This window comes from Charadrius vociferus, unplaced genomic scaffold, assembly GCF_000708025.1.
Source record: "Charadrius vociferus isolate BGI_N301 unplaced genomic scaffold, ASM70802v2 scaffold62, whole genome shotgun sequence".
In the NCBI taxonomy this organism is placed as follows: Eukaryota; Metazoa; Chordata; class Aves; order Charadriiformes; family Charadriidae; genus Charadrius; species Charadrius vociferus.
Genome location: NW_009647419.1, coordinates 5,802,337 through 5,827,758, shown reverse-complemented (window position 1 = coordinate 5,827,758; position 25,422 = coordinate 5,802,337). Strand labels below are relative to the sequence as shown.

The window sequence follows — 25,422 nt, the reverse complement described above, 5'->3', positions numbered from 1 at the left end:
AGCAGGTCAAGTTACACTCTGACCCTCTGTTCCTTTTGGAAAAAATATTTTTGTGCTGGCTGCAACCCCAGCTACATGCATTTTTGGTGCTCTCTGTTACTGGTCATGAAAATACTGGTTCACAGAGCCAAATGGGTAGGTTTATGAGCATCTATGCTGAGAAACTCCTTGGGATTTTCTCCACAGTGCTGCTGAATGCAAAGAATGACTTTGGCCATCAACAATCTAAAATCAGATGTGATATATCTTCTGGTCTGATGTGGGCTGGAAAGAGAATGTAACCACTACAAGGAAAGACCACAAGGCAGAAAAGGGGCCGGAAAAGCAATGAGCAGGTGGCTGGAGAAAAGTCCACATAAAAGAAGTGCTACTTCCCCTGCTTTATATTACATCCTCTTCTCCACTGGTTTTCCTAATATGTCATGAGGGGCAGTCCCAGGAGTGCTAGCCAGTTACATCACTGCGCAATGAACTGTCTCTATGTTACAATCACTTTGAATTGGAGCTTACAAGTACAAGTGCAAGATGCCACTTCACATGCTTCTCAGAATTATGAGTATTTTTTTCAGCCACTCTTTCCCATTCTAATTTTTAAGCTAATTTTAGCTGAAACTTGTTCTATCTCCTCCTCCACCACCTCCTCAAGCAGGTGAGTATAACAGTTCTGTCATCATACACACTGTTGAAAGCTATGGCGTTTGGGACTGTTACTGGAGAGCTACGTTTTTCAAAGTAAAATGAAGATTAGCTGGTCTGCCCTTCAATTTCAAAATCAGTCCTTCCCTGCAGAAGAATTCTTCCAAAATCATAAAAAAAAAAAAACCACACAAGTAACCAGCATGCCTATGTAATCAGCCCAAGAGCGATGCCAGAGAATAAGAAACTCTGTATCTTCTAGAAATGGTCTATACGAGTCTTAACAGCACAACAGCAGAAGCTAGCACTGCCCCTGGAGGGCCGGGCTGCTTGTTCTCTAGAGAGATGAAATGATTCAGCCATGGCAGTGGTTTCTCAAGCGGTGGTTATGATCTCCTTGCTGTGTGAGAGAAGAGCTCTGCTGACAGAATTAACGTCCTGCTTTGGAGAAGACCAAGAACTACTTAGCTGTCCTCCTGGGAGCATCCTACACAAAGGCAACAGCTGCATGCGTGTCTTGAAAATGAATATGTCTTATTTTTACAAAGAAGCTGCAAGTCCAGGAACGCAAAGGGTTAGTAGTACTTTTAAGAACATCTGACTGTGAAACTATTTTTAGCTTTCTATTCTTGAGGGGCCTTGAAGAAACTTCTTAGTCACTGGAGCCAAGGCTGTGGTGAGAACACACTGGAATGGAACCAAGAATCACACCTTCCCCTCCTCCCCCTTCCACCTGACAGTGATCTTCTATTGTTGCTGTAGTGCTGCTTTTTACACACCAGAAAACCACGAATTGAGCAAGCAGACTGGGAGGTGCTGGCAGCCCCAGATGAAAAATACCATGGCAAGGAGAAGACTGAGGAGGGAAGATGGTGATTGAATGGGAAGGAGAGGTTGCCCATGGAACCCATGTATGGGAAAGAGAAGAAAAATTGGCTGGAAAGGCAAAAGGACAAATAACCCGATCACAGAAAGTAAAACAGAGGTAGATACTCACATTTCAATGGGGGGAATTGTCTGTCCCAGCCAAAACTGGGCCTCTCTTCATGTCATGAACTCCATGTCAGCCCTCCCTTTACAGGTGCTTTTAATTCCCAAACACTGCACTCCACGTATGCAGCAGTATCTCTTCTCATTGCTGCATTGTCCCTTGCCCAAACAATCCAGAAATAAGGTTTGGAAAGTTTGTTTTTTCATGGGAGGATCACTGGCTAATTACGTGATGAACTGCTGGAGACAGCCAGACAGCCTGGGGCCCACTGACAGGACAAAGATCCCTTCTTCTAACCCCAGAGCCAAACCAAACTCAGGCCAGGTGAAAAGAAAATGAAGTCATCACTGTCTGTCTCATAGTAGATGAGAAGGACTGAAGAGTCCTGTGTTAGTTCCTTGTAGGTAGGTAGTCCCTGCACAGAAACCACCCAATGCAATTCCCAACAACTGGTCCCTTTGCCAGCAGTACCAGTGCAGAATGCTCCCCATCTGAAATGTTTCACTAGCATTAAACTGACACAAGTTGAAAAAGACAGGTGAAACATCCTGAAGACAGAGGGACACTGAAAAGTGTGACTAATAAAACCCTGTTTGAAAGGCCAAAGAACAGCTGAACGCAGCAGAAACCTTCTTGAGTTGTGAAGACCTCTGCCTTGTCTCTCAGCACTACCCTTGCCTATAATCACCATATCCAACAGGCAAGAGATGCCAGCACCAACCCGAACATAGGAGTTTATCGAAAGAGCGAATGATGTTCTTAGGGTCAGAATATGTTTATCTGCGCAGATGGTGGGAGACGTTAAGGGACAGAGACAAAAGAGTGAATTTAGCCTTTAATCTTTACTTTTTCAACCGCTCTGCAAACACTACCTTGATGTTCCTCACATCAGCCCTTGTGAAAGGTAGGTATTCGTTGCTGCCATTGCACAGAGAGGAGGCAAATGCATGGGGTTGTTCAATGCCACGCACATATGTCAATGGCATAAGCAAGAGGCAAACCTGAGCGTTCCTATCTCCTGCCACCAAACACAGTGTCCTGCTCTGTGCTCTCCTGCCTCAGGAAGGCTGGAGTCTTGCCCCAGGAACAAAGCCAACACATTAACTGAAGGAGGCTTCCAGGTAGGGGAACCACAGCTGAAACACGAACTTAGGACTCCAGGGAGCATTTAGGGCCATCCCTCATCTTTAACTCTTATAATTTACTACATACAACTGCATCAATGCACCATTTGTACTGTTCTCTGTTGAGACAGAAGGCTCTGCACTACCTAAGTACAAACTGAACACAGGCAACCTAAGTCCGGTTTAAAAGGTTTTCATTAATAGCAGGAAAAATGCCATTGTTGCTTTGTTTGCCAACTCAGCTTCCTCATCTTTAACTAGTCTGTTTTTTCCTTTGCCTTCCCAAAGAGTGCTTAGGATAGATTAGGGCTGCATATAACAGTGCTCTACCTGTTTACTACTACTCGAAGAGCCACGGGAAACACTTGCTCAGCAGCCAGCCATCCCTCAGTAAGAAAGAGCAAGAATTTTATTTCTTCTTTCAGTCCATGCCATTTGTCAAACTGTCCTTTTACTTTCCAGGCTGAGATCAAACAAGCTTTTCATTAGGCTTAAGTCTGCTAAGATCATCAGCAGGAGCTCAACATGAGAAGCTTTTATTTGTTTTTTCTTGGTTAATGCATTCAGGAACGGAATGGAAAGGAACAGAAAAAGAAAGCCCACTTTCTCTTATCATAAAATATATAGTGCCCCTGATTCTGAGTGAGATATTTTAAGTATGGTGCTTTGGAAACCTTCAGATACTTACAGCTTCAACAGCTTTCAATCCGGTCTTTATGTTGTTGACTTCCTTCTCCAGCTCTACCAGGCTGCACAGGAGACAGACACAGAGCAGATAAAACAAAAAGAGCAGTGTTACGCGGGAATACGGGAACTGTGCAGCAGAACAGACCGTTGGCCCATCAAGCCTGGTATCCGGCCTTTGGCACCAGTCCCACCAGATGATTAGAAATGAGGGGAAGAGGGTCTGTTAATGCTCTGTGCTGCTTTTTGTATGAGATGTAAGATGAGGCAGACCCTGCTTGCCTGTGGTGAAACTGAAGATTGGGATTTTCCTGGGAAGAAGAGGGGGGTTGCCCTCAGAACATCTGCCCTGTGAGCTGAGCCTGACCCTCCGGGCAAGGAGCATATACCACATGGCCAGCTTGCAATAATCAGCTGACACATAACCAAGGACTCGGCTTTAGCACACACATCACTGGGGTCTCAGATTAGCTCTACATATGATTCTTGAACCATTTAACTACTTAATCCCATTAGCAGTGTATTTACATGTGATTTTTGTCTTCCTCACAGTCCAAGCATTGTTTTTTCTACTGTATGGTAGTCCTTGCAAGCTTACATTGTAATTGAGCATTTAACTCTACAGTTAATGTTAATACATGCTTCCCTAGACACAAGTGTTGTACTGACTTTCTGCTCATCATACACAAACAAAAGGGTTTTTTCTAGGACTTGTATGAAAACAATTACTTATAATTTCCAGGTAACTGGTTAGTACCTATTTGTGAGTCAGGAGGCATCTCCTTCAAGTGTTTGGTGAGTAGCAGTTTACATTTCAAAACCACCACTAAAGCCTTAATAAATGACTTTAAGTGTGAACCTACATTTATTTTTCACTTGTCTTTCATTAGCTGGTGGTGTTCCCTAGACAAAGAATCATGGCTGGGCAAATAATACGCAAAGGTATTTTTGAGCATTGCTTTGGAAAGAAGAAAATGCTGGTATTTCGAGGGGTGGCTTGTATATTCATTTTCTACAAACACCTACAACAATGGAAAAAAATATCATTGAAATTTGTGCAGAAAGTATGATGCTTTCCAATTTTTGTGCAAGAATTTGTGTAAAAGTTTGAACAATCTTCCTGAAAAGGGCTTACTATAGCCTCTGTGCCTAATTGACTCTGCCTGAGAAACAAACCTTCAATTATCCAGAAAAAATAGCACGCAACATAGATGAACAACCATAGAATATGGTGAGTGAATGAAAATAACAAACAGTCTACTTACAATGTCTGACTCAGAAATAAAGTAGATATAGGCATATCTGAGTAAAGCTGTCAATTTAGTTATCTACAAATGTTTTTGGACCAAAACTATCTGTTGCTGTACATCTAAGTAACATCAAGGATGTGAGCAAAGGCATTTCAGCTGAAAGGCTGGCCATGAGTTTAGAAGACAGCAATGAAAAAAATGATGATCATTAAGTTAACTGAAACCACTGGGAACTCCAGCTCTGGGAACAATCAAAAGCACTGGACTTACTTGACTTTTGCTGCTTCTGGAAGATGCTGCAACTCAGATTGAATATCAAGGATATCTGGATAATTCTTTTCAAAGATCATAATTAAGTAGTGCAGCAGTGTAATGTTCCTAAAAAAAACCCAAACAAAAACAAAAACAAAAAGAGAGAGAGAAATGAGAATGAGGATGGTAGTGAGAAGGAAAAGGATGGTGGGAAGATTGTGACAAATCAGTGAAAAATATTATCACAGAATCACAGAATCTTCAGAGTTGGAAGGGACCTGTGGAGATCATCTAGTCCAACTCCCCTGCTAAAGCAGGATTGCCCAGAGCACATTACTCAGGACTGCATCCAGGCGGGTCTTGAACATCTCCAGAGAAGGAGACTCCACAACCTCCCTGGGCAGCCTGTGCCAGTGCTCTGTCACCCTAACCGTAAAGAAGTTCTTCCGTGTATTTGAATGGAACTTCCTATGTTCCAACTTGTGCCCATTGCCCCTCGTCCTGTCACTGGGAACTACTGAAAAGAGACTGGCTCCATCCTCCTTCAGCCCACCCTGTAGATACTCGTATGCCATAATAAGGTGTCCCCTCAGCCTTCTCTTCTCCAGGTTAAAGAGTCCCAGCTCTCTCAGCCTTTCATTTCCTATTTGGGTAGGAAATGTGCTTGATGGAACAAAACAAAGAATATATCAGCAGTTAGCAGCTCTGTTATTGAAAAAAAGTACCACAGACTGAAGTGAGTTAGCCCTTTATGAACCATCCTTCCTAAAATTTCAAGCAATATATTGTGCTTTGATTTATTCTGGAAGCACCAGCATCCTTCTATCCATCTGCGTAGATGGTGTAACAGAAAAGAAAATTGTGTAACACAGTATACTATTTGTCCCCAGATCCTTTAGAGAACAAACAACTAATAGTACTGAAGTGACATTAAATCATCACAGAGAAGTGAACTGTTCTCAGAGTCAATGTGGAAAAAACCTAAGTGTTAATTAAGAAAAGGGAAAGGTTCTTGAAGAATGAAGAAGCTGCAAAGAAAACTTGTACAGTAATGAGACAGCTATACTTGTGAGTAGTGGTCTACTTACTCACTACTACAAAAACAATGGCAGCTCAAGTAGGAGTGGGTAGAAATGAGATGTATGAGAGATGCAGGAGGAGGTTTAACAAAATTTGTAAAGTAAATGATGAATTTTGCATCAGTGAATTTTGCACATAGAGAGAACAGCCAGCCATAAGAGCTACTTGAGGTGGGTGTTATGTGGTTAACTGACAGGCAAGACAGCAGATGGCCACTGCTTCACACAGACTAGAGCCTGGGAACTGGTGAGAGAACAGAATATGCACAGGACATTTAATACATGGAAAATCAAGCTAAGCTACATTAAGGCAAAAAAAATGTTCAACGCTAGCTACACAAGTGTTAGCCTTGGAATACAGAAAGCACATCGTAGTAGTCAAAACAGAACTCTGTTAGTTCAAACTCTGTTAGGTAGGGATGAATTTCCTAAGGCTTCTAACTGCTATTATTCATTCTGTCACAGTCTGAAGTCATTTCACCACAACTATGGTCTCAGCAGGTCTCACAAGTCAAGGAAGGTGCGAGTCAGTAAGAACCAGTATAGGAGATCACCAAGGAAAACCTTAGTGCTGCTGGAGCCCAAAAGTGATATTCTCTCCCCAGCCACAGCTGGATTAATTTCTAGAACCAGTATGGGGATGTAGGGCAAAACTTGGGGTAGTACTATAAAGACCTGCAGCCCCTGCCCATAAGTAGTAAGCTCTGCCTTCTCCAAACCAGCTATTTTCCTTAACTGCTCTCTGAGCTATGCCTTGTGGTTCCAATACTGGTGTAGGTAGAGAGCCAGTTTATGACAGTCCTGCAGCAGAAACATATGCCATGTTTCACAGGAGACATAAACTGTGGTCAGAGGTTTTTGTGTTTTCTTTTTTGCAAAACCATGGCCATAAAACTTTGGTATAAAGGGCAAATTCCATAGACATCCTTCCTGCCCCCCCCAACTTATTTCAGTTATTTGTGAAATACTACATTTTGTCATCTTTGCATAGAGTTGCAGAAACACAATCCAACAACAGATGCACATTATCCAAAGAAACAGCAGAATTTGAGTGCTGTGTTAACAGGCAGTCTTAACTGCTGCAGGATCTTTTACAGTGAAAAGCACTACTTAAATACCAAATACAACATTATTTTAAAAGGTCTGCAGAGCTAAAAACAAACAAAACCCACTTTAATTGCTACGATAGGAGATGCAGCAGCACAGTAACTAACTCATTTATGGCCTTCTAGCCTACCTGTCTATGCTGGATTTGGTGTCTGCAATTTTGTTCAGGCTGGAGACTTTGAAGCCATAAGCACTTCCCCTTTGGCCTTTGTTCATATAATTCCCAAAGGCCAGAACTACCTCCAGAAGTTGCCTCAAACGCTTGCTTCGGATGAGTTCTTTGGACGCCAGAAGAATGGCTTGAAAAGAGAAAAAAGATTAACAGGTTATTGCACAGTGGCGGTTTTAACATGCTTTGTCCCATAACTTCAAGTACCCCAAAATACCCATCTGACTATTGCCCAGCAAATGCTGCAACACAATCAGTGTTTGTACTCTCCTTCCCGCACCCACATGGCCAGAACCAGGACAACTGGAAGGAAGATGCACTACATCTAGCCTGTAGGATGCTCCTCTAAACTCAGAAGCAAGGCTGTTCTCCTGGACCTCACACTCTAAAAACATAGCCAGCAAGAACAGGGGGAAGGCTTGAGCTCACCTGAAAATGCAGGCTAGAATACACTCACCTCTTCTCTGTCATAACCACCGATGTGGCACAGAAGCCATACACACTCCCTCCTTGTAAGTTACGCATTCCCAGAATACCACCATCCTGAGGCATCTGTTCTAACTGCCCCATGGAGAGGGAAGGTGCAAGGACTTGGGGTTGAGAAAGGAAGGTGGAGCTGCACAGAAGGGCCATGAAAGCTTTTGGCAGCTCAGCACAGCCTGGTAGTACACTGTCACATCTGTCGAGTCATATTTACAGCGTGACAATCATGAAACTGACATTATTAAGTCAATGGGTGCAAGAAGAATGTCAGAGAGAATTCATTTCTTAGCACATGCCATGCCTTGGACTCACTGGCTCTACGACCATAGCATGCATGTAACAGCACCTCCTTTGAAGACAAGCCTCTCTTGACTTTCCCTGCCCAACTCTTAGCAAAAGCTTTAACCATACCTTCCACTTTTGGTTTTGCTTCTGCCAGCCTCTCTGGAAACTTCTTCTTAAAGAATAATGCTTGCAGCCGCTGCTGATAGTGGTCAATCCTGCATGAAGGGTAGAGGAAAGCCAACACTGAACTGGAACTGTATTTTGAAGCTCAGGGCCAGTATGCTGCCTACATAATCTAATGGTTGGATATTGAGTCCCCCAAGGCCTATGCATGGGATTACAGACATAGTTCAAACATCTAACACTACATAATCAACCTTGTTATGAAAGTGGAGGACCTCAAGGCATGTTGTGATCACAACTGAAAAGAAGCTGGAAGAATTCCCATTATTCTCAAAATATGAGTCATGGGAGATGCCAGCTGTATCTCAATTAGCAGAAGAAGATGTTAATCCTGATCGTAGAAAAGTTGAAAGAAGAAGAAAAGTCAGAGGATGAGGAGATGAGATAGCTGAATGGAAAAACGGATCTATATGAAATCCTGACCCCTGGCTACACTACATCTGATAGCTGGATCTGAATTCCTTTTTCTGTGAACAAATTTAGGCAGAGGAGGCAGATTTCTGTTTGTCATCAGGGGACTGGTCCTTAAATGACAGCACGGAGAGTGCTTATCATCAATAAAAAGTTTGTGTAATGAACGGAAACATTTGTAACATTTGTGGGCTTCTGGCAAGTGCAGGGTATAATGCTGGCCCACAATCTCTTGCACATTCCCCCTCAGTGCCAGATGATCCATTTTCAATAACAATTACAGCTGCTTCCAAGAAGCCTTCAGTGCACTTTCCCATAATGTATCAAACAGACCTGCTCATTTCAAAGAGGAAACGATCCGCCCGGGCCATGCGCTCAATTTCATGTTTATGCTCCTCCAACAGGTCGGTATCACTCTTTTCAGGAACAAACTTCAGCAGCTAGAGTGACAGACACAAACCAAACACCAAGGTGAGAGATCCAGGGAAGAGGAGTGAGGAACAGAGAGCCACAAAACAACCCTGATGGAGAGAGAGAGGGCCCTCAGATTTCTCTGTTACCATGGGGAAGCATTACATTGACTCAGCCATGTGACCGTAACTTCAAAAAAGTGCAGCTGTGGTGACAAAACTGACCTTTTTAAACCTTTGCTTGCTGTTCTGTCTTTATCCCTCACTGACCCCATTAGATTAATTTTTAATTCTGTGGGGAATTTCCCATCTCTAAATCTGAAAGACCAAGTGCTACTGCAACTTACCCAAGGGGAAGTACAGAGAGAACTTTAATTCCCACAGCATTACTCGGAGTTTAGATTGGTGCAAACAAGAGCAGGATGTGTATCACTCAGTGTGAAGTACCCATCGTGCCTATCCCAGAGTACACACAAAGCCTCATCTATCTCTCTCTTGGGTCTGCCCTACTCCGCTGAAACAATAAACAATAACTAAGCAACTGGACATGTGTGTGACACTGGCTGTTATTCATATGCTGACCTTAAAAGCTCATACTTTGACAGATTTTTGACATATCTGGTGGTAGTAGTGCTTTAGTATGGTTATAAACATTGCCATGCACACAGCCTCAGCGCACACCCACAAAAACTGCTCACAAGGCATATCAAGCCCTTTGCTTTTTACCACTTTTTAATATTTTATCCCACGCCCCCAAAATGTTATATTCAAAGGTGTGGAGCATCAGAAGCTTGCAGTGACTTCTAGAGCAGCTGTGAGCATTTAGATAACATGACAAGCAGGCTATAAATTTCCAAAATGGAAAAGCTTTTTGTACACAATTAAATACTGTGACTGTACACAAAGGAGGAATCGCATTTGTCAGGCAATTCAGAATTATAACATTTTGCGCACTCCTAAGAAACTTTATCACATGCATCTTTGGTCAAAGCATCATCTTTCACCCTCTATAAATGGGGGAAATTGGGCAATGGAAGTTTAATTGTGGTTGCTTTTTTTTTTCCTCACAAGTTACACAGTGAACCAACTGCAGTGGACAGAAGTCCCTGACTCCCTTTCTAACCATTCTAGTTAGAATGTGAGATCCCTTCTAGTCCCGGCTCTAACCATTGACCTACGTGGACTGGTTCGTGGTACTTCCCAATGGAAAAGCTGCAGGCATAGAAGGGCGATTAAGAAAAAGAAAAGAAAGAAAGAAAAGAAGAAGAAGAACAACAAAATCAGCAGTATAAAGAAGAGATGGTAAAAATTACGGGAAAGTCACAGGTGAGAAGAGAGGACATGAAAGGAAACCTCATACCAACTGTAATCATGCATATTTTGCATGAAGAAGAAAACTGTTACAAAATCAACCTGATACAAATAGAGTTACGTGAGAGAGGTATATCTGACAACATTGGGAAAAATACTTTTCTCGTGCTCCCATGCATAGTTCCAGTGACACGACAGATCCAAGTTCAGATCTGCAGACATAGCAGCAGAACCTGTATATATATCCAGATACTTTAAGTGAAAAAAAGGCAGTGAAGGACTTAAGAATAAGATATATCTGACTGCAATCTTTCTCACCTGCTCAAGCATATCTTTCGCTAGGTCTTCTTGTTCATCCATCTTCAAGATTGCTTGTCTGATTTCTTCATTAGACAGCTTCAGCCTTTCAACAGTATCAACATTGTACCATTAGTGCAAAGCTTAAGTGACTCTGATAGTTCAGAAAGCAGGAAGCCTGAAAAGCTGCACTAAGAAGTTGGCATCCGAGAGTATTCAGGAAGATGAATGAATCAGTTCCAAAGGCAGAGATTTTATAGATCATGTATTTTTATCCTCTTCAGCTAATCAAACACACCCCAAAAATTAGACGGTGATTAAGAACAATCAGGTCCTCATAGACCAAAAGTGCTTCCAACTGGCCCCGTATCAGATACCTCCTTCAGCAAGTTCTTTTGCTATAGTAAACCCCCTCAAATCCATGTGAATCGTAAGTGACTGTGAGCCTGTGTAACACCCTGGCCTGTGAATATTAAAGCATCTCCCAGCGTAACAAAGTAATGGGACTGATCTTTCCCTTACAGATCCGAGGAAAGGGTTTCTTGTAAGACGACTGGTTGCTCTAGGTAAGTTCGCTCCATCAGTGGTCACCACTGAAGAAGGAATTGACAGCATCTATGTATGCATGTTTCACATCCAATATGAAACAAGCTCTGAAAACAAAAGCTTATTAACATTATCTGAGGTATTAAAATGACACTCTCTTTCCCACCTACTCCTGTCCATCTGTGTGTGATAAGTAGGGGTCATCAGTTACAACAAAACACAGAATTAGTTAAAAAAACTCAAGATTTCCACTTGAAATCCAGTGCAAACCAGGAGAAGTCAAAATTTGTGATTATTGAGAGGCTGTTTGATAGATTACATGAAATGAATTTTGTGGTTCTCAGTAGAGCCGTCAATGAAGAAATGCACAAGTGACAAATTCTACCCCACCACCGCCAACCCATGGCACCCTCTTCAGTCATTTCAGGAGAGTAGGGCAGGATCAAATGAACCATAAAGGAAAGGCTAGCCACAAGAAAATCTCGATTTTGGGACTAAAATGGGGAAGTGTGAAAAGAAATATTTGAGCAGTGAAGTCTGTAGTCTCCATGGACCTTCTACAATCAGCATCATTAATTAACATCAGAAAGAGAAAATGCAAATATAAATGAGACACAGGCTAATACATGAAGGAGAATGTTTTTGCCTTCAGTGCTAAGAAATTCCATGTTGAAATTTCACATTGCTATTGCCATTTGGACAGAATCATATTTTTGGAACTAAGTAAAAGCAAAAAGAAAGAGCTTTATTTTTACAGACAGGAAATATTACTAAACCTAAGAAACTTAAAACATTTTAATATTTCCCAATATAACCAACAGCTGGAAACTAAAATATGAATCAGCAGACATTCAAAAGTTTTTCAATATAACACCTCTGAACTGATCGCTCTCACTCTGTCCCTAGCTGGTCACAGTGTCTACTTTTGACAAGGAGGGCAAACTGATACCAGCTAAGTAAGACTGAATTTCCAGAAAAGCTACATAATTGGGCCACTCTTGGATGACATATAAGGATTAGAAGTTTTACAATGCAGAGTCTGGAAACTTTTTACTTTAGGTCATCAGTTTGACTGAGGATCAAAACAACAAACCTCAGTACATGGGGTTCTGCATAAAGCTCTACAGTCTCAATTAGAAAACTGAAGGGTTTCTTTTGGCTTTTAATAATCATGAATTGTAAATTCTATGGTTGTGTGACCCTGAACTGATCAAACCCTGTGACAATATGAGGGCTGAGAAACATATTGGTGGGTGTGGGCCTGGCTCCTAGCAGACACATACACACATGCCCAGACAATTTGGTGCCTGCAGTTTTTGAAGTGCTACATTTTGTTGGTTATTTTTACTTCAGAGAGCACCTTTACATTTTCCAGAATCTGGACTCCACAGATGAGCTCTGCCTTGTGACAGAGGCACAGAGTCTGTCAGAAGGGATGCAATAAGCCAAGCCATGAATATCAAGGTGGGGTTTTTTTTTGTTGCGGCTTTCACTGAAGAGAAAAAGAATGAGGGCGAGTTTCATGTTTTTTCCATAGAAATAGCTCAAGCAATTACTACACCGACCACTCCATTACACAGTGCAAGTACCTCTGTGTGTGTTTGAGGATACAGCGAGCAGGACCAAATAGACAGGTCTGAGGTACGTCAACGCAACAGAAGGTGTCGCGCATATTGTTGCTGATCTTGCTGGTCCTTCCAGGAGCCCAAGCACTTCAGACTCCAAACTCCTCTGTTTGCTGCCATTCATCAGCAATAAATACACTTGAAAACATCTTCTGCTCAAAAATAATTGAGAGCCCCAAGGACAGACAGTTATACAAACACTTTGATTTCTTGGATGAGTCTGTGCACTGTCATAAGCAGAAAAACATCTGGCTTGAATGGTTTAGCCCACAGTAGAAAGAAGCAAAAAGCGTGCCAGTCCCCTGCTGAGAAGCAGTTTAACTTAGTCACTTACAGGCCTGTAACGGGGTCATGGTGCCTGCAGGTGTGCATCCTAGATTATTACCAATCCAATTACAAGTACAGAAGGATTTACGGCAAAAGAATCTTACTCTTCCAAAGTGGGCTCATTCCTTTTCTGGAGCAGGACGCGTTTCAAGAGCTGTAAGCATCAACAGCACAAAACAAGGATCTTCCCACTTGAAAACTGGCTGAATAACTGGCCAAAGAATTGTTAATCAAGGGATTCTTCTTGTATTTTCAAAACTCATGCCCAGCCATGCAGTAGATCTTAAAGATGGCTAGTGGTAATGTGAAACAGATGTGCTGCTTTTAAACAGAAACAGGTGAACTGATTAAAGAAGAACCTAAAGCAGATGTGTAAAATCTTTCCATTTAGAACTGAATAGAGGCATCCCTCAGAGCCTAAAACTCATATGGGACAGACAGCAAATTAAAGGGGAATTATGGCCCAAAAAATTTACACTACAGAAATTACATTTCAGTATCTATTGGAAAGTCTGCCATGGCTTTCTTACAAGCTTTGCAGATGTAGGCACTCTTCCTCCAGCTGCTGGAGATAACTCAATTCGGAACAGCATATGATTCAGGCTGTATTCTCTCTCCCTTACGCTTTACCAAATCATGGATCCTGGCATCAGAACTCAGGAAGTAAATGTGACCAGAGGAAAAGAGGGTGCCCCTTTCCTCAGCTGCAGCATGTTCACTGACTGCTTTTGTTTAACAGTAGCCTGACACTGGTCAGATGAGGAAGGAAAAGGATCTTTACTAAGAATATTCCCTCCTTCTTCCCTCACCCGTACATCTGGTGGCAGCATATGGAAGTCCAACTGCTTGAGTCATCTTCAAGCAATGTTAAAGCTCAACAAGTACCAAATAACTTCTGATATGGTACTGAGCCTGCCTCCCTCTATCCCCTCTGGCTTCATAAATAATCTCTATTGACTCTGCAGAGTAATTCATCACTAATCTCCCCAGGACACCTCGGCTGATTTAACACCAGCTTCACTTGCAGACATCAAGTGGTTTATTGTTTCGTCCTCTTGGAGAAAGCTGGCAGCCTGACTCTGAACATGCCTGGGAGACATGTTGCCATTTTACATCAGCTTCCCTTACAGACATCCAGTGCTTGCTCATTTTTCCTCCTTAAATATACCCATTGATTTAACTCACATTAACCTCCCCCTTTCATTCCTCCCTCCCATGGATGAAAGCAGAATACTTGTCGCTCATTAACCATGTCCCCCCCAGAGGAAAAAGTGAGTTACATCACGGGCTTGTTCCTTACATCTTGCTTAGCTTTTGAGAAAAAAAGCATACTTGCATACTACCAGAGAACCCCGAGTTTCACTGCAGCTACATTAAGCTCCCAGACCACAGGCATCACAAACCCACTCTTCCTTTTATCTTGGAGAAGGGGACTGATTATCACGTGTCAAGGCCATTTGCTACTTCAAACTGAACTGAACCACAGTGCTTCCAAAAGATGCCGTCAGTAGTAGCTGTGACTGTGAGAGGCACCGACTGATACTTCGCTGCATCCTAAGGCCAGTTTGTATAGCTCACTCAAATCTTAGCTTTTACTGACTGCAGACTTTTCCTTCTCCACAACTCATTTCACACAGGCTACTAGTCAATTCACTCTCAAACTTTTGACGGGGACATAAACCTTCTCTAACTCCTGAGCTCTCCTAAGCCTCTGTACAACTGCCAAGCTACTGGCTGTTAAATATCTACGTTTTGGGAATACTCATTGTCACTACCCCATAAAGGCAGGAAAAGGAGATGTTTCCCTGCTCTCAGAGAAGCATTCAGGAGTTAGGCTGGTCTAACTGCATGTTCACCCAGAGGACAGAAAGATGCAGCCACTCCTTTTGCATCCTCTTATCTCAGCTGCCAACTCATCTCGTCAATGAAGACAACAGTGCCTTAACCTTTTGGGGACAACAGTTGGGACATTTTACCAGGTATATCTTACACCATTATATCAACATGTTGGGAAAAAATCCATCAGTGCCTTTTCAGCACTTGACACTGAAAGTATTCTGCCAAGTGCTTAAAGAATTAGGCTTTTCTTCCTTCAGCAGAAGCTCATGAGTCACCAAGCTACTTTGCATCCAAATACTCTCAATTTCTTACCAAGAAGGATCTGGAAATGGCTGTCTTTCTGAGCCAAGCAGAGCAAAGCAGGGCCAAACTTGGAAATCCCCAAATCACAGTGATATATTGATGAGGCAGTGATTCACCTTTTATCACAACCCTACCTACTGGTTCCTAATTGTGATATAGGACAGGATGGCACCAACTGATGTGCTCAGTTTAACCTTGGCATTTATCATACTCAGAATAGCAGGTAAAGCCATTGATTGTGGACCTTAACTTAAAAACAGAAACAGTCCCCAGGAACCCAGGATGCACTGTTTATTGTCTGGTATTTTTCAAGACGGCACACTGAGGAACTGAACTGCTGAGTCCAAGGAGCTGTTTCTGTACCAAGGTATGTTCTGTACCCCAAAATATCATACTGCTCAGAATCTACCTTGAAGTAAGGGTGAACACTGTGCTGTCACATGGCAGAAAGGCACACAGGGGCTGGGGGCAGAGCAGAGGCATTACATGTACACTGACGTTGGCTGAATAGCTTGTCCTTTTAATGACTGAACTGAAAGGGTTTAGAAGCACTGAGGAGGCACAGCTATGTGAGAAAAACACTCGATCTCTTTAGCATTCTGGTTGCAAATGCTGCACAAGTCCCTTTCCTTCTCCCTTACTGACAGATATTTGCATTGACAATCATGAAAGCCACAAACATTTGGTGAAGCTGCCTGCTAGTATCTAGCTACTGTCATATTCACATTTGAAACTGTTTTTGTGTAGTCAGATTCTGCCTTCTGCTACTACTGGTTTTATGGCATTTTGCTAGCACTCATACTGTTTCCAGCCTCTTGAGAGGGTTACTGCTGACTAGCTGGGCCACAGGAATAACAAACACATCCCAGAAGAACACTGACATAATTATTTTGCTGGAATTCATGCAAAATAACTTGCACAAAAAAGTTTCATAAGTATATGTTCAGCCTTCTTCTGAGCAACGTGTCTCATAGAATTGCACCTCTCCAGAGCATTTCACAGAGAAAGACAGTAAGAGATACATGTCTTAGGCATGTTCTGCAAGCACCATTTAATGTTCTATGAGAACATTTAAAGATATGGTACAATAAAAACACTAGCGCAGCAAAAATACTACCAGTTACTAAAGTAATGGAGGCAGAGAGAAGTCATACTGGTGAGAGAGGTCAGAGAAATTTCCAGCTGCTAGGTGAAAGCAGGGAAATGCAGGGATCTGGGGTGATGCTTCCAGACCACACAAATCTGACAGTAAATCTCCAGCCTAGTAGAAACTGAAGACACCAGGAAATTCATGAGGGATAGCAGATTTCCAGTGTGACAGCAATAACTGTATGTTGGAAACACCATTAAGAAAGCCAGATTTGAAGCTGGTGGGTGTCTAGTCTCATCACAGACAGATGGTTCCATGTCCTGGTTGAATTATGGCCTACTGGAAATACTGTGAGATAAACTGATCTCGTGCCTATTCAAACCTTTACAGTTGGCCTATGGGACAGAGCTTTGTTTTGGATCCATCAGATTCCATTAAACAAGGACAAGTACATCCTTTTAGCGAAACTGAAAGATGCTGCTATCAAGGAGGTGAAACAGAGCTTTTTTAAGAAAAAAAGAGATGAGAATGGGGAAGAAGGCTTACAAATCTGTTAACTGTCAGCAAAAACCAGCTAGCAATTCAATTTTCATCTCTTTTCAGTCTACCGTGCTCCAGTCTCTCTGCAAGAGAAAGCAAGAGACATCTATTTCTCACTCTAGCTAGGTTTTGGCTTGTTGGACCACGTGAAATATGAGCTCTGCCTGACCCCTTTTAACACAATGTTAGTAAAACAAAAACATTTGAGTAGTGGAGGGAAAGAAAACCCAACCCATGCAGCTATTTTACTTTAAAGGACACGACAGTTTAGTGTAAACAAAGGGGGAATAAACTACAGGGATATATGCACAGTAAGAGTCAATTGGAAACAGCTGTTGGCAGATACTGTGGCAACCTGAAAGCTGGGGCTCAGGGTTGCACAAATTCTCTTTGTTTGTCACCAGTTTTAAATCCCCTCTCATTGCATGTGTGTGCACACACGCACGTGTAAGGTGCGCTGCAGGAGCAGCAAGGGCATGGCAGCAGCCAGGGATGATTTAGCTGGGAGTGTCTCTCCATCAGGGTTTAACCTAAAGGAGGAAGAAACGGGGAAATGAAAAAAACTGCAAAGGGGTCGTAAACCTCTTTCAATTATTGTCTGCAGCCAATCCTCCCAATTGCTGTCTTTAATAATAGAACCATATAAGCACAAAGAGCAGAAAAAGGCATGAATGTAGAGCTGCCATTTTAGTTCCCAAAGATTTTTGCTTTCCTAGTTGCCTTTAAAAGGGAAGTTTGGGGAGGGATAGCAATCCTGGGCCGAGCTGTAAGACATTTCTGATATCCTGGGTGTAACACTATCTGTTACAAACCTTAAATGATCTAAGACAGTGATAGCCCTGGTGACTGGCGTTTCCCATAGCGTAGCACAGCAAAGTTAACAGGGCACAACGCAAACTTCAGACTCTTTAGGGACAGCGAGCTCAGTCTCCAAATCTCTATCATCCGTGTCAGCCTGCTAACAATAAGATCACGGCATTTCCTAGTGGAGAGGTTGGCAGTCACAAAGCAAAGCTTTTCACCTCTGTTTTGACTCCAGACTAGCAGCTTGAGGTGGACTGGCTTTGTGGCACACCTGGAGCGAACACACGCTGTGCACGCTGAAGTGCAAGGGTCATGCTTCAATGCAACTTTGCTAGAGGCAGCAGAAGGGAAGACAAACCACAGAGACTGTCCTTTCTCTCTCACCCTTTAGAGAGGATTTCTCTCAGGTGGCTGCTGCAGCCATCCACACTGCTGTTATTTTGGAGATAGAAGATTTTTACAAATAAATATCTAGTGTCATACCAAGTCATGGACCACCTTCCTGGATCCTCCTCAGCCCAGCCACCTGCACACATTAAGTTACCACTTCTAGGAAATGTTCCACATGCTTACATGAGTTAATCTGAACCCCAGACACACTTTAGCAGGTCTGTCAAACAGCATGAAAATCCTGTTGCCCCTATGCCTCCCCATTCCTCTGCCCCAGCCTGCAGTCAGCTGCCAACACCAGCAAAGACACGCATTGGCAACTGCTGCAGAGAGAGAAATGTAAACCTTCCCTCATTGCTGGTTTGGATGGTGGGGGTCCCGCTGACATGGAGGCTAATGCCACATAAGTAGCATAATGAGAGTCTCCATGGGTTTCACTAAGCAATGGAAAGAACTCACTCCGGTCCTGGTGGTCTGGCTGCAACTTTGCTTTTAACTGTTAGTTTGCTAGAGCAGACAAGCAATCACATCCATATCAACCCGCATTTTCTACTGATCGATGAAACAGTTTTATTGCTCAGTACTGCCACAGCTTTCCCAGGACCTGTCTCCAGCCCTGCTGTCCCTCCACTGGCAGGAAAGGCAACTTTTGCAGGCGGATCAGTGTCTGCACAAATTTGATGTTTAGTGACAGACATCCAGCCTATTACTCACGTTGGTAGAAAGGCATGAAAAGCATATAAAGGGACCTGATGTCACAGCATTTGAAGGCATTAGAGTCATTGCAGGAGCATTGCAGGAGCATGCAAAGGCAACTCCTGACTTCCAAAACCTCATTTACAAATACAAGACCTAATTCTTGAATATCTCTTTTTACATTAACCACTCTTCTCACCGAGAGTCAAATATAACAAAGATGAACACCACTCTCAGCTCTGCTGTATTCCAGGGAGATGTTCAGAGCAATGTTTAGAAAAAAAACATACAGAACAGACAAATGACATACACAGAGCATGGGGAACACATCACTTAGAGTGAAGTGCAAGCGCCGCCAATGAGCTGCTTTGATCTACCTATAAGTACTGATAGTTTTCTGGTGATGAGTCTTCAGATACATCTTGGTGTCTATGTCTATCTGTTTAATGCAGAAAATGTGTGTGTGTGCATGTGCTTAAGTGAGCTAACACTTCAGAGAGACGTGCTTTTACGATACTGTAAGAGAGGTTTCTCTGAAGCTCTGCCGGTATTAGACAGCAGGTCTAAGTGAGAAAAGAAACATGCCCATTTGTTTAATTCCATCCCCTCTTGCCTTTATGTTGACCACAGGATATTCCGTGAGCTAAGGCTTAGCACACTTACTTGGAAAGGAGAATGACACAATTCTGGGCCCTCCGGCCGTCAATCACAGAGAGCTCTTTCACCTTTCGTGTGGAGAGGTAAAGGTCTTCTGTTGAACCCATCTCTTTCTGCATGTAATTCAAAAGGAGGGGAAGACAATCAGTATCATGTTTCTCACCCAAGACTGATAGACTTAGCTGACTGCAATGAACAAAACCTATCCCAATCTGGGAAAATCCACCCACATGGTGAGAAAAGGAAACAGGAAGGGCAGAAAACATGTAGGTAGGTCCTGTATTATGAGAAAAACAGAAGCCATTCATTACCACCTATAAGGTCATCCTTGATTCCAGATACTGGACCTGATTCTGACCTACTGGACTCACTCTACTAACAGTTATGTTATTGTGCAAAACTGGCATGACAGGGAAATCGGGCACATTATGGTAATGCCCACTGGTGTCACAGCATAACCTTCAGCAGATGCCTCCTACAGGGGTTACACAGCATTCTTGAAAGGCTGCAGCAAAATCAGGGAAAATCCTTCCATCATCTCTTAACACCGCCACTGGACCAGTCCAATACATATAATATGAGAGATGCAAACAATAGGGCAAGATAGCATTTATCTTACTAAATATATCTCACTGAGTGGTCAACATCTACATCTGAACTAGACTCTCTTTTTTAAATGAATTAATACCTTCAATTGCACAGAAACTGCCCTTTTTCAAAGTTCTCTGTATATCCCCATTGCCAAATGTATCACTTGGAAAATCGCCATCCAAAATGTTTGTCACTGCACACGGAAATAAATTATTTGCAAACCCAGTCTGACAATCCAGAAGTCTCTGTCTCCTTATTCTGCCTACACACCAGAGCTATGGGATTTGTTTCACTTCCAGATACTGGCTTTCTGTAGTTACTTTGAGTATCTTTTAACACCATTCCTTAAAGGGAAGTAGAAGTAATGATAAAAGGCTTTAATCCTGGATAATGGCTCTCTAGTTACCAACAGAGATGAGGGAACTGGAAACAGGACAGTTTTTATTTTTCCAGCTAACTGCTGCTGGAACCTCTTCAAAAATGCCTTTCCATTATATCCATATTGCCATGCCTTGAGATTTTGAGATTTACCAATATAATCTAGCTTTGAATGCACCCATCAATTTAGCAACATGGCTTCTTTCTTAGGACATACCAGCGAGCACAGCGAGTCAGATCAAAAATGACCATCTACCACAGTAACCTGTCCCTGAGAGGGGTCAACAGCAGATACCCAGGAAAAGATGGAAGATCACAGCAAGCATACAGGGGTACTTTCCATTATTCACTCCCAGCACTCAAGGTTCTGCAGCTCAGAGCTTACTTATATCAGCATGACTAATCCACTGAAAGAGATTTTGACGCCCAAATATTTGAAAGTTAAGTGAAAATCATAGATTCATACTGCTAGTTGTCATTTGAGTTCTTGGTACAATCAGCTACAATGAGCTGATTGTTGTTAAATGAGCTGTTGCTCTTGAATATATAAAGGATTCCTACAGCCATGTCCAAATGTGCTGCAGTGAGCCACCACCAATGCTAAGTGGCATTTACAACCAGGTACAATGCACCAGCTGAAGACATGCACACAATAGTTCTGCTGGATGTGCCCAAAGTGTCTAGCTTGGCAGAAAAAAAAATTGCAATGTTACTTGATACATCAAATAGTGTTTCCAAAAATAAAGGAAAAATTGGGCATTGGGCAAATTTATTATTTCTGAGAGAATAACCAACAATGCCAAAAGGCAGGGCATACCCAGTATAATCTGGCATGTAGAGATGTCAAAGTTTTCCTGAGTTTCCTCAGTTTGTGGGGAGGAAGTCAGGGGAACAGGGAGATAGGCAGCTGTTGAAGGTAAGAAAGGTACTTGTTGGTCTCTGCTTTTGGTCTAAAAGCTTCACTATCCCTCACTAGGTAATGTTTGCAGACAAGCACACCTGGTTAGTGTTAACCAGCACCCATCCCAAGGAAAAAACCAAATTGTTTCAGGGTTTGACTGTGTGTGGGGGGTGGAGGTTTAGATGGCTTCCCCTAAAGCTGTGCAGCAGGGTTTGGTATAAGAGTCTCTATCCCATCTCCAATTCCCCAGCCCACAAGGTTCAATACAGATGAACAACTTGAACTTTTCAGATGTGGCCCACTCCTTGGTCATAAGGAATGGGCTAGTCACATCTAAAAATACATTCTATTCACCTTATATTGAGGAGAGACATATTTATAGATCCTCAGAGTTGCATGTAAGCAAAAGCAGATGAAGACTCAGGTTTTACCAAAGCCAGATTGCAAGTTTAGCTGAAGGAAAACAGATTGTATATGGACTACCTGCATTTTGTTAGACATAGAAAAAGAGGAGCAAGGGGGCAGTAGTGACTAGTATTTGTGACATAGACCAAACAAAAGAATGGTTGGAGCTGATGTCAACCTGACAGACAAGATCCTTAAGTTTTATCCCATCATCCTTTACAAACTTTGCACTGGGATAACATTAAGTTATGTGCTTCAAAGAGTATTTCAGATTTGAGATTTTAATTGCAAATTCAAAAATCAACTAAAATTTCAGTGCTGGGATGACTAGACATGTGGAACGTGTTCATCATATTGCTGCCCTGTTTCAAATGCAGATTGATTTTGGTTAGCTGCAGAACTTGTGGTCTGGTACCGCAGCAGCACCCTAGGTTCTAGTAATTATAAATACTTTAGGGAAATGTTTCTACCATATTGACATGTTTTGTGGCACGTGCTGCCATGATGAAAGCCAGTAAATGGCCCAGAGCCATGTATTCACCTCACTCAGTGGCAGAGGTCCTGACCAGATTTCCCAAATACAGTTCCCTGAGCACTCATAGTGAGGATTGCTTTCTTCTGAAGCTACCAGAGACACTTGTGAGGACATCTAAACAACCCCCTTCTGAGAGCATCGCTACTCTCAAACACGTTGCCAAGAATCCTGCTTAAGATGATGAATAAACTGAGAGGTAGCCAGTTTGAAGACATGCAGGCAGTTTGATATCTCTACTTCATCTAAACACCATTTCAGTCTTTCACTGAACTTTCTGAGGGTTTCAGCAGTCTGAAAAGAAGTAGGCTTTCCTCCAGTCTAATCCTGTTTCTCCTCAGCTGGCACAAAACCTTCTGCCCAACCAAAGTGCCTTCTGGTTCTACAGAAAGAAAGATTTTCTTTATCAGAAAGTCTGTGGCTAGTGAATACATCTGGAGACTTCAGTAGTGTCCAGAGCAGATGGACCGCAGGTGGAACAGTGGGATTGAAGGCTCCCTGAGCGTCCCTTTTGTTCTCCACTAGAGAGACTACTGCTTTGGTTAAGGAAGAGTTCATGCTCACATTCTACTTTGTCCCTGGTCTTTTTCCTCTGGATCATCAAAAAGGGGACTATGGACACCAGCAGTGAGGTTACAGCTAAGTGAAAGAACAGGAACTACTTCCTATTGCAGAGCTAATACAACTAAAGGAATTTTTTGTACCACCTTCCCCACCCAGAAAGCAGAGGTGCAAGGGCATATGAAAGAGTAGCATGAGATGAGTCATGACCCTGTAATGGCATGATGCAGGACTTCACCTTCCCACATGCTGCAAGAGGAAAAGGGGGCAGACAATGATACTCACCTGCTTACAGGAGGAGGGGTTAGTTAGCAGGTCCTATGCAGGCAGCAGCCGCAAATAACGAGGAAGGAAACATGCCAAAAATTAGTCACAGAGAAAGATATCAAGTTTAACAAGGCAGCTGAATTTAGACACACGCTGTTTTCTAGGAGAATAAAATGCTTAGCAAGTAATACTGGCCCAGATGGTTCAAAGGTATTTCAGCATTTCTTTGCATATTTTAAATCAGCAGATGTTGGGGAACTAAGAGTTCTAGGTCTTTTCTGAAAAGAGTAAATTCAGCCTCCAAAGCATGAATCTCTTAGGTCTTGAAACATTAACTAGGATAATGCTTAAATACCTTTACAAATCTAGTCCAGAGCCTTACTGAAAGAACGTCCAATGTTAAAACTTGAGGGTCAGTTCTCCTCTCCTGGGGCGTGGGCACAGTTTGCCATTATTGCTAACAACTTGTTTCAACAGCATGTTATACCCTTTGACAACTTATAGCCAAGTATTTTGAAAGCACTCTGTAACCACCAAAGAAGCCTTACAGCACTACTGGGTGACAGACTTCAACTATTTCACAACATATTCCATACTCCAGGAAAATACCAGATATACTGAATCAAAAGGTCAATATTACACAGTAAGATTGGAGCAAGGTCAAAAGACAAGTGTAAGAATTCTTGGTCCAGCAATCTGTACACTGGACAATCCTGCTTTCCCTCATAGCCATCAAAAACCATACGCTGGACTTGAGAGAGGAGAAGAGACCCTTTGTCATTAAAAAAAATAAAGAAGAAAGAAAAACTGTTTAATGTAAATGAAAGTGGAAAAAAAATATGAAGATCATGTTAATAACAGCAAAGAAAGAAATGTCTTTATCTGTACTCATTCAACATTTCAGATGCAAAAGAGCAGGGCTTTGCATTGACATTTTTCTTTACAGATATTTGGATGAAGTTTAAAAGTCACAAACCCAGCGTAAACACATACTTGGCCAGAGTGGAGTATTTCCAAAAATAAAAGGGGAGAAAAGACTAAGTGTGAATCAACTGGAAAAGTTCTCTTAAGATTTTGATTCAAAAGAAATTTTGGTTGCCCAGTGTTTAAAAAAAAAAAAAAAAAAAAGAAAATTGATGAGGACTTGTTGATTGGAAACCAGTTCACACTGGAGTTAATATGGATGAAAAAGAAAGTATTAGAAAAAGTAACAACAATGGAATATTTAAGAAGAAAAAATATAACACAAATCCCTCAATGAAAGCTGGAACGGCAGCAATGCTCCTAACTACACAAAAATGCAAGTAGCTTACAGAAGTGACACTCTAGTGGCTGGAGCCACTGTCATAAAGTGTGTTTAATGAGGATGGGAGAGAACTGTTCTGAGACTCATGGAGGTCACTCTGCGATGATGGCTCCATTCCAGTGGGCAGGGGTAAGGGTCAGGTTAGTTTACGGTTGAATGGGCCAGGCTGCTTTTCAGTGGTTGGTAACACAGCCATAAATATTATGATTCCAACTGAGAGTTGGCAAACCAGGACAGCTTTGACTTTGGATTTTGGAGCCCAAAGGAAGCAGTGCTTCGCAAGGTCATTTCTAGTGAGAAAGCTGCAATGTTTGCACCTGAGACACTGGAATGGCACCTTGATGCTGCAGTGGCTACTCATGTGCACAGACAACAGTCAGGCTACTTGCAAGACAACTGGGAGCTCACCACCATAGCTAAGCTTTTGGTGCAGCATCTAAACCCAATCTTGTAACAGCACTGAAATTTCACGTGCCTTTTTTCCCCTCTGTGAATTAAGTTCTTGTTTCAGGGAATGGGATTCACAGAAAGAGAGAGGGACTCACTGAAACAGCAACAGCTATTTGCAGGAGCAGAATGAGAAATGAAATCTCATCACGCAATGGGTAACATCACATTCTCCACAGCTCAAGTTGGGATGCTTATCTAGGTGGCTGTGAGCTAGTAAATCAGAAGAGTTATTCATTACGTTTATTGGATTAGATAGGAAAATGAGAGAGAAGGGAACAGGTGGAAAGGGGTTTGGTTGTTAATTTTAAGGTACTGTATAAGTTAATCATAATGACAATGAAGTAATCATCATCACTGTAAGGCTTAATCATAAAGGCTGCTTATGGCAATCATGGTCTTTTCCTAAAACTCCAGAGCAATGATCCAATTCTGCAGAGTACAAAAGACGGAATTTCTCCAAACATATTCCAAAACCAAAGGAAAGCTGGGGGAGTTCAGGGAGTGCAAGTACAATCTCTCTCCTGCTAAATCTCATTCAGCGG

General features: G+C 42.3%; 1 protein-coding gene across 1 annotated transcript in view; it reads right to left on the bottom strand.

Annotated features, from left to right (window-relative positions):
- DAAM2 (dishevelled associated activator of morphogenesis 2) overlaps window positions 1–25,422 on the bottom strand; it is a 184,799-nt gene that overhangs the window by 11,731 nt on the left and 147,646 nt on the right. Inside the window, exons 16-23 of the mRNA XM_009880466.1 lie at window positions 23,143–23,175; window positions 19,496–19,602; window positions 10,694–10,778; window positions 8,988–9,094; window positions 8,187–8,275; window positions 7,254–7,422; window positions 4,956–5,063; window positions 3,440–3,500 (exon numbers count right to left, since the gene is read on the bottom strand). Coding sequence (XP_009878768.1) covers window positions 3,440–3,500; window positions 4,956–5,063; window positions 7,254–7,422; window positions 8,187–8,275; window positions 8,988–9,094; window positions 10,694–10,778; window positions 19,496–19,602; window positions 23,143–23,175 — 759 coding nt within the window. The remainder of the gene's footprint in view (window positions 1–3,439; window positions 3,501–4,955; window positions 5,064–7,253; window positions 7,423–8,186; window positions 8,276–8,987; window positions 9,095–10,693; window positions 10,779–19,495; window positions 19,603–23,142; window positions 23,176–25,422) is intronic.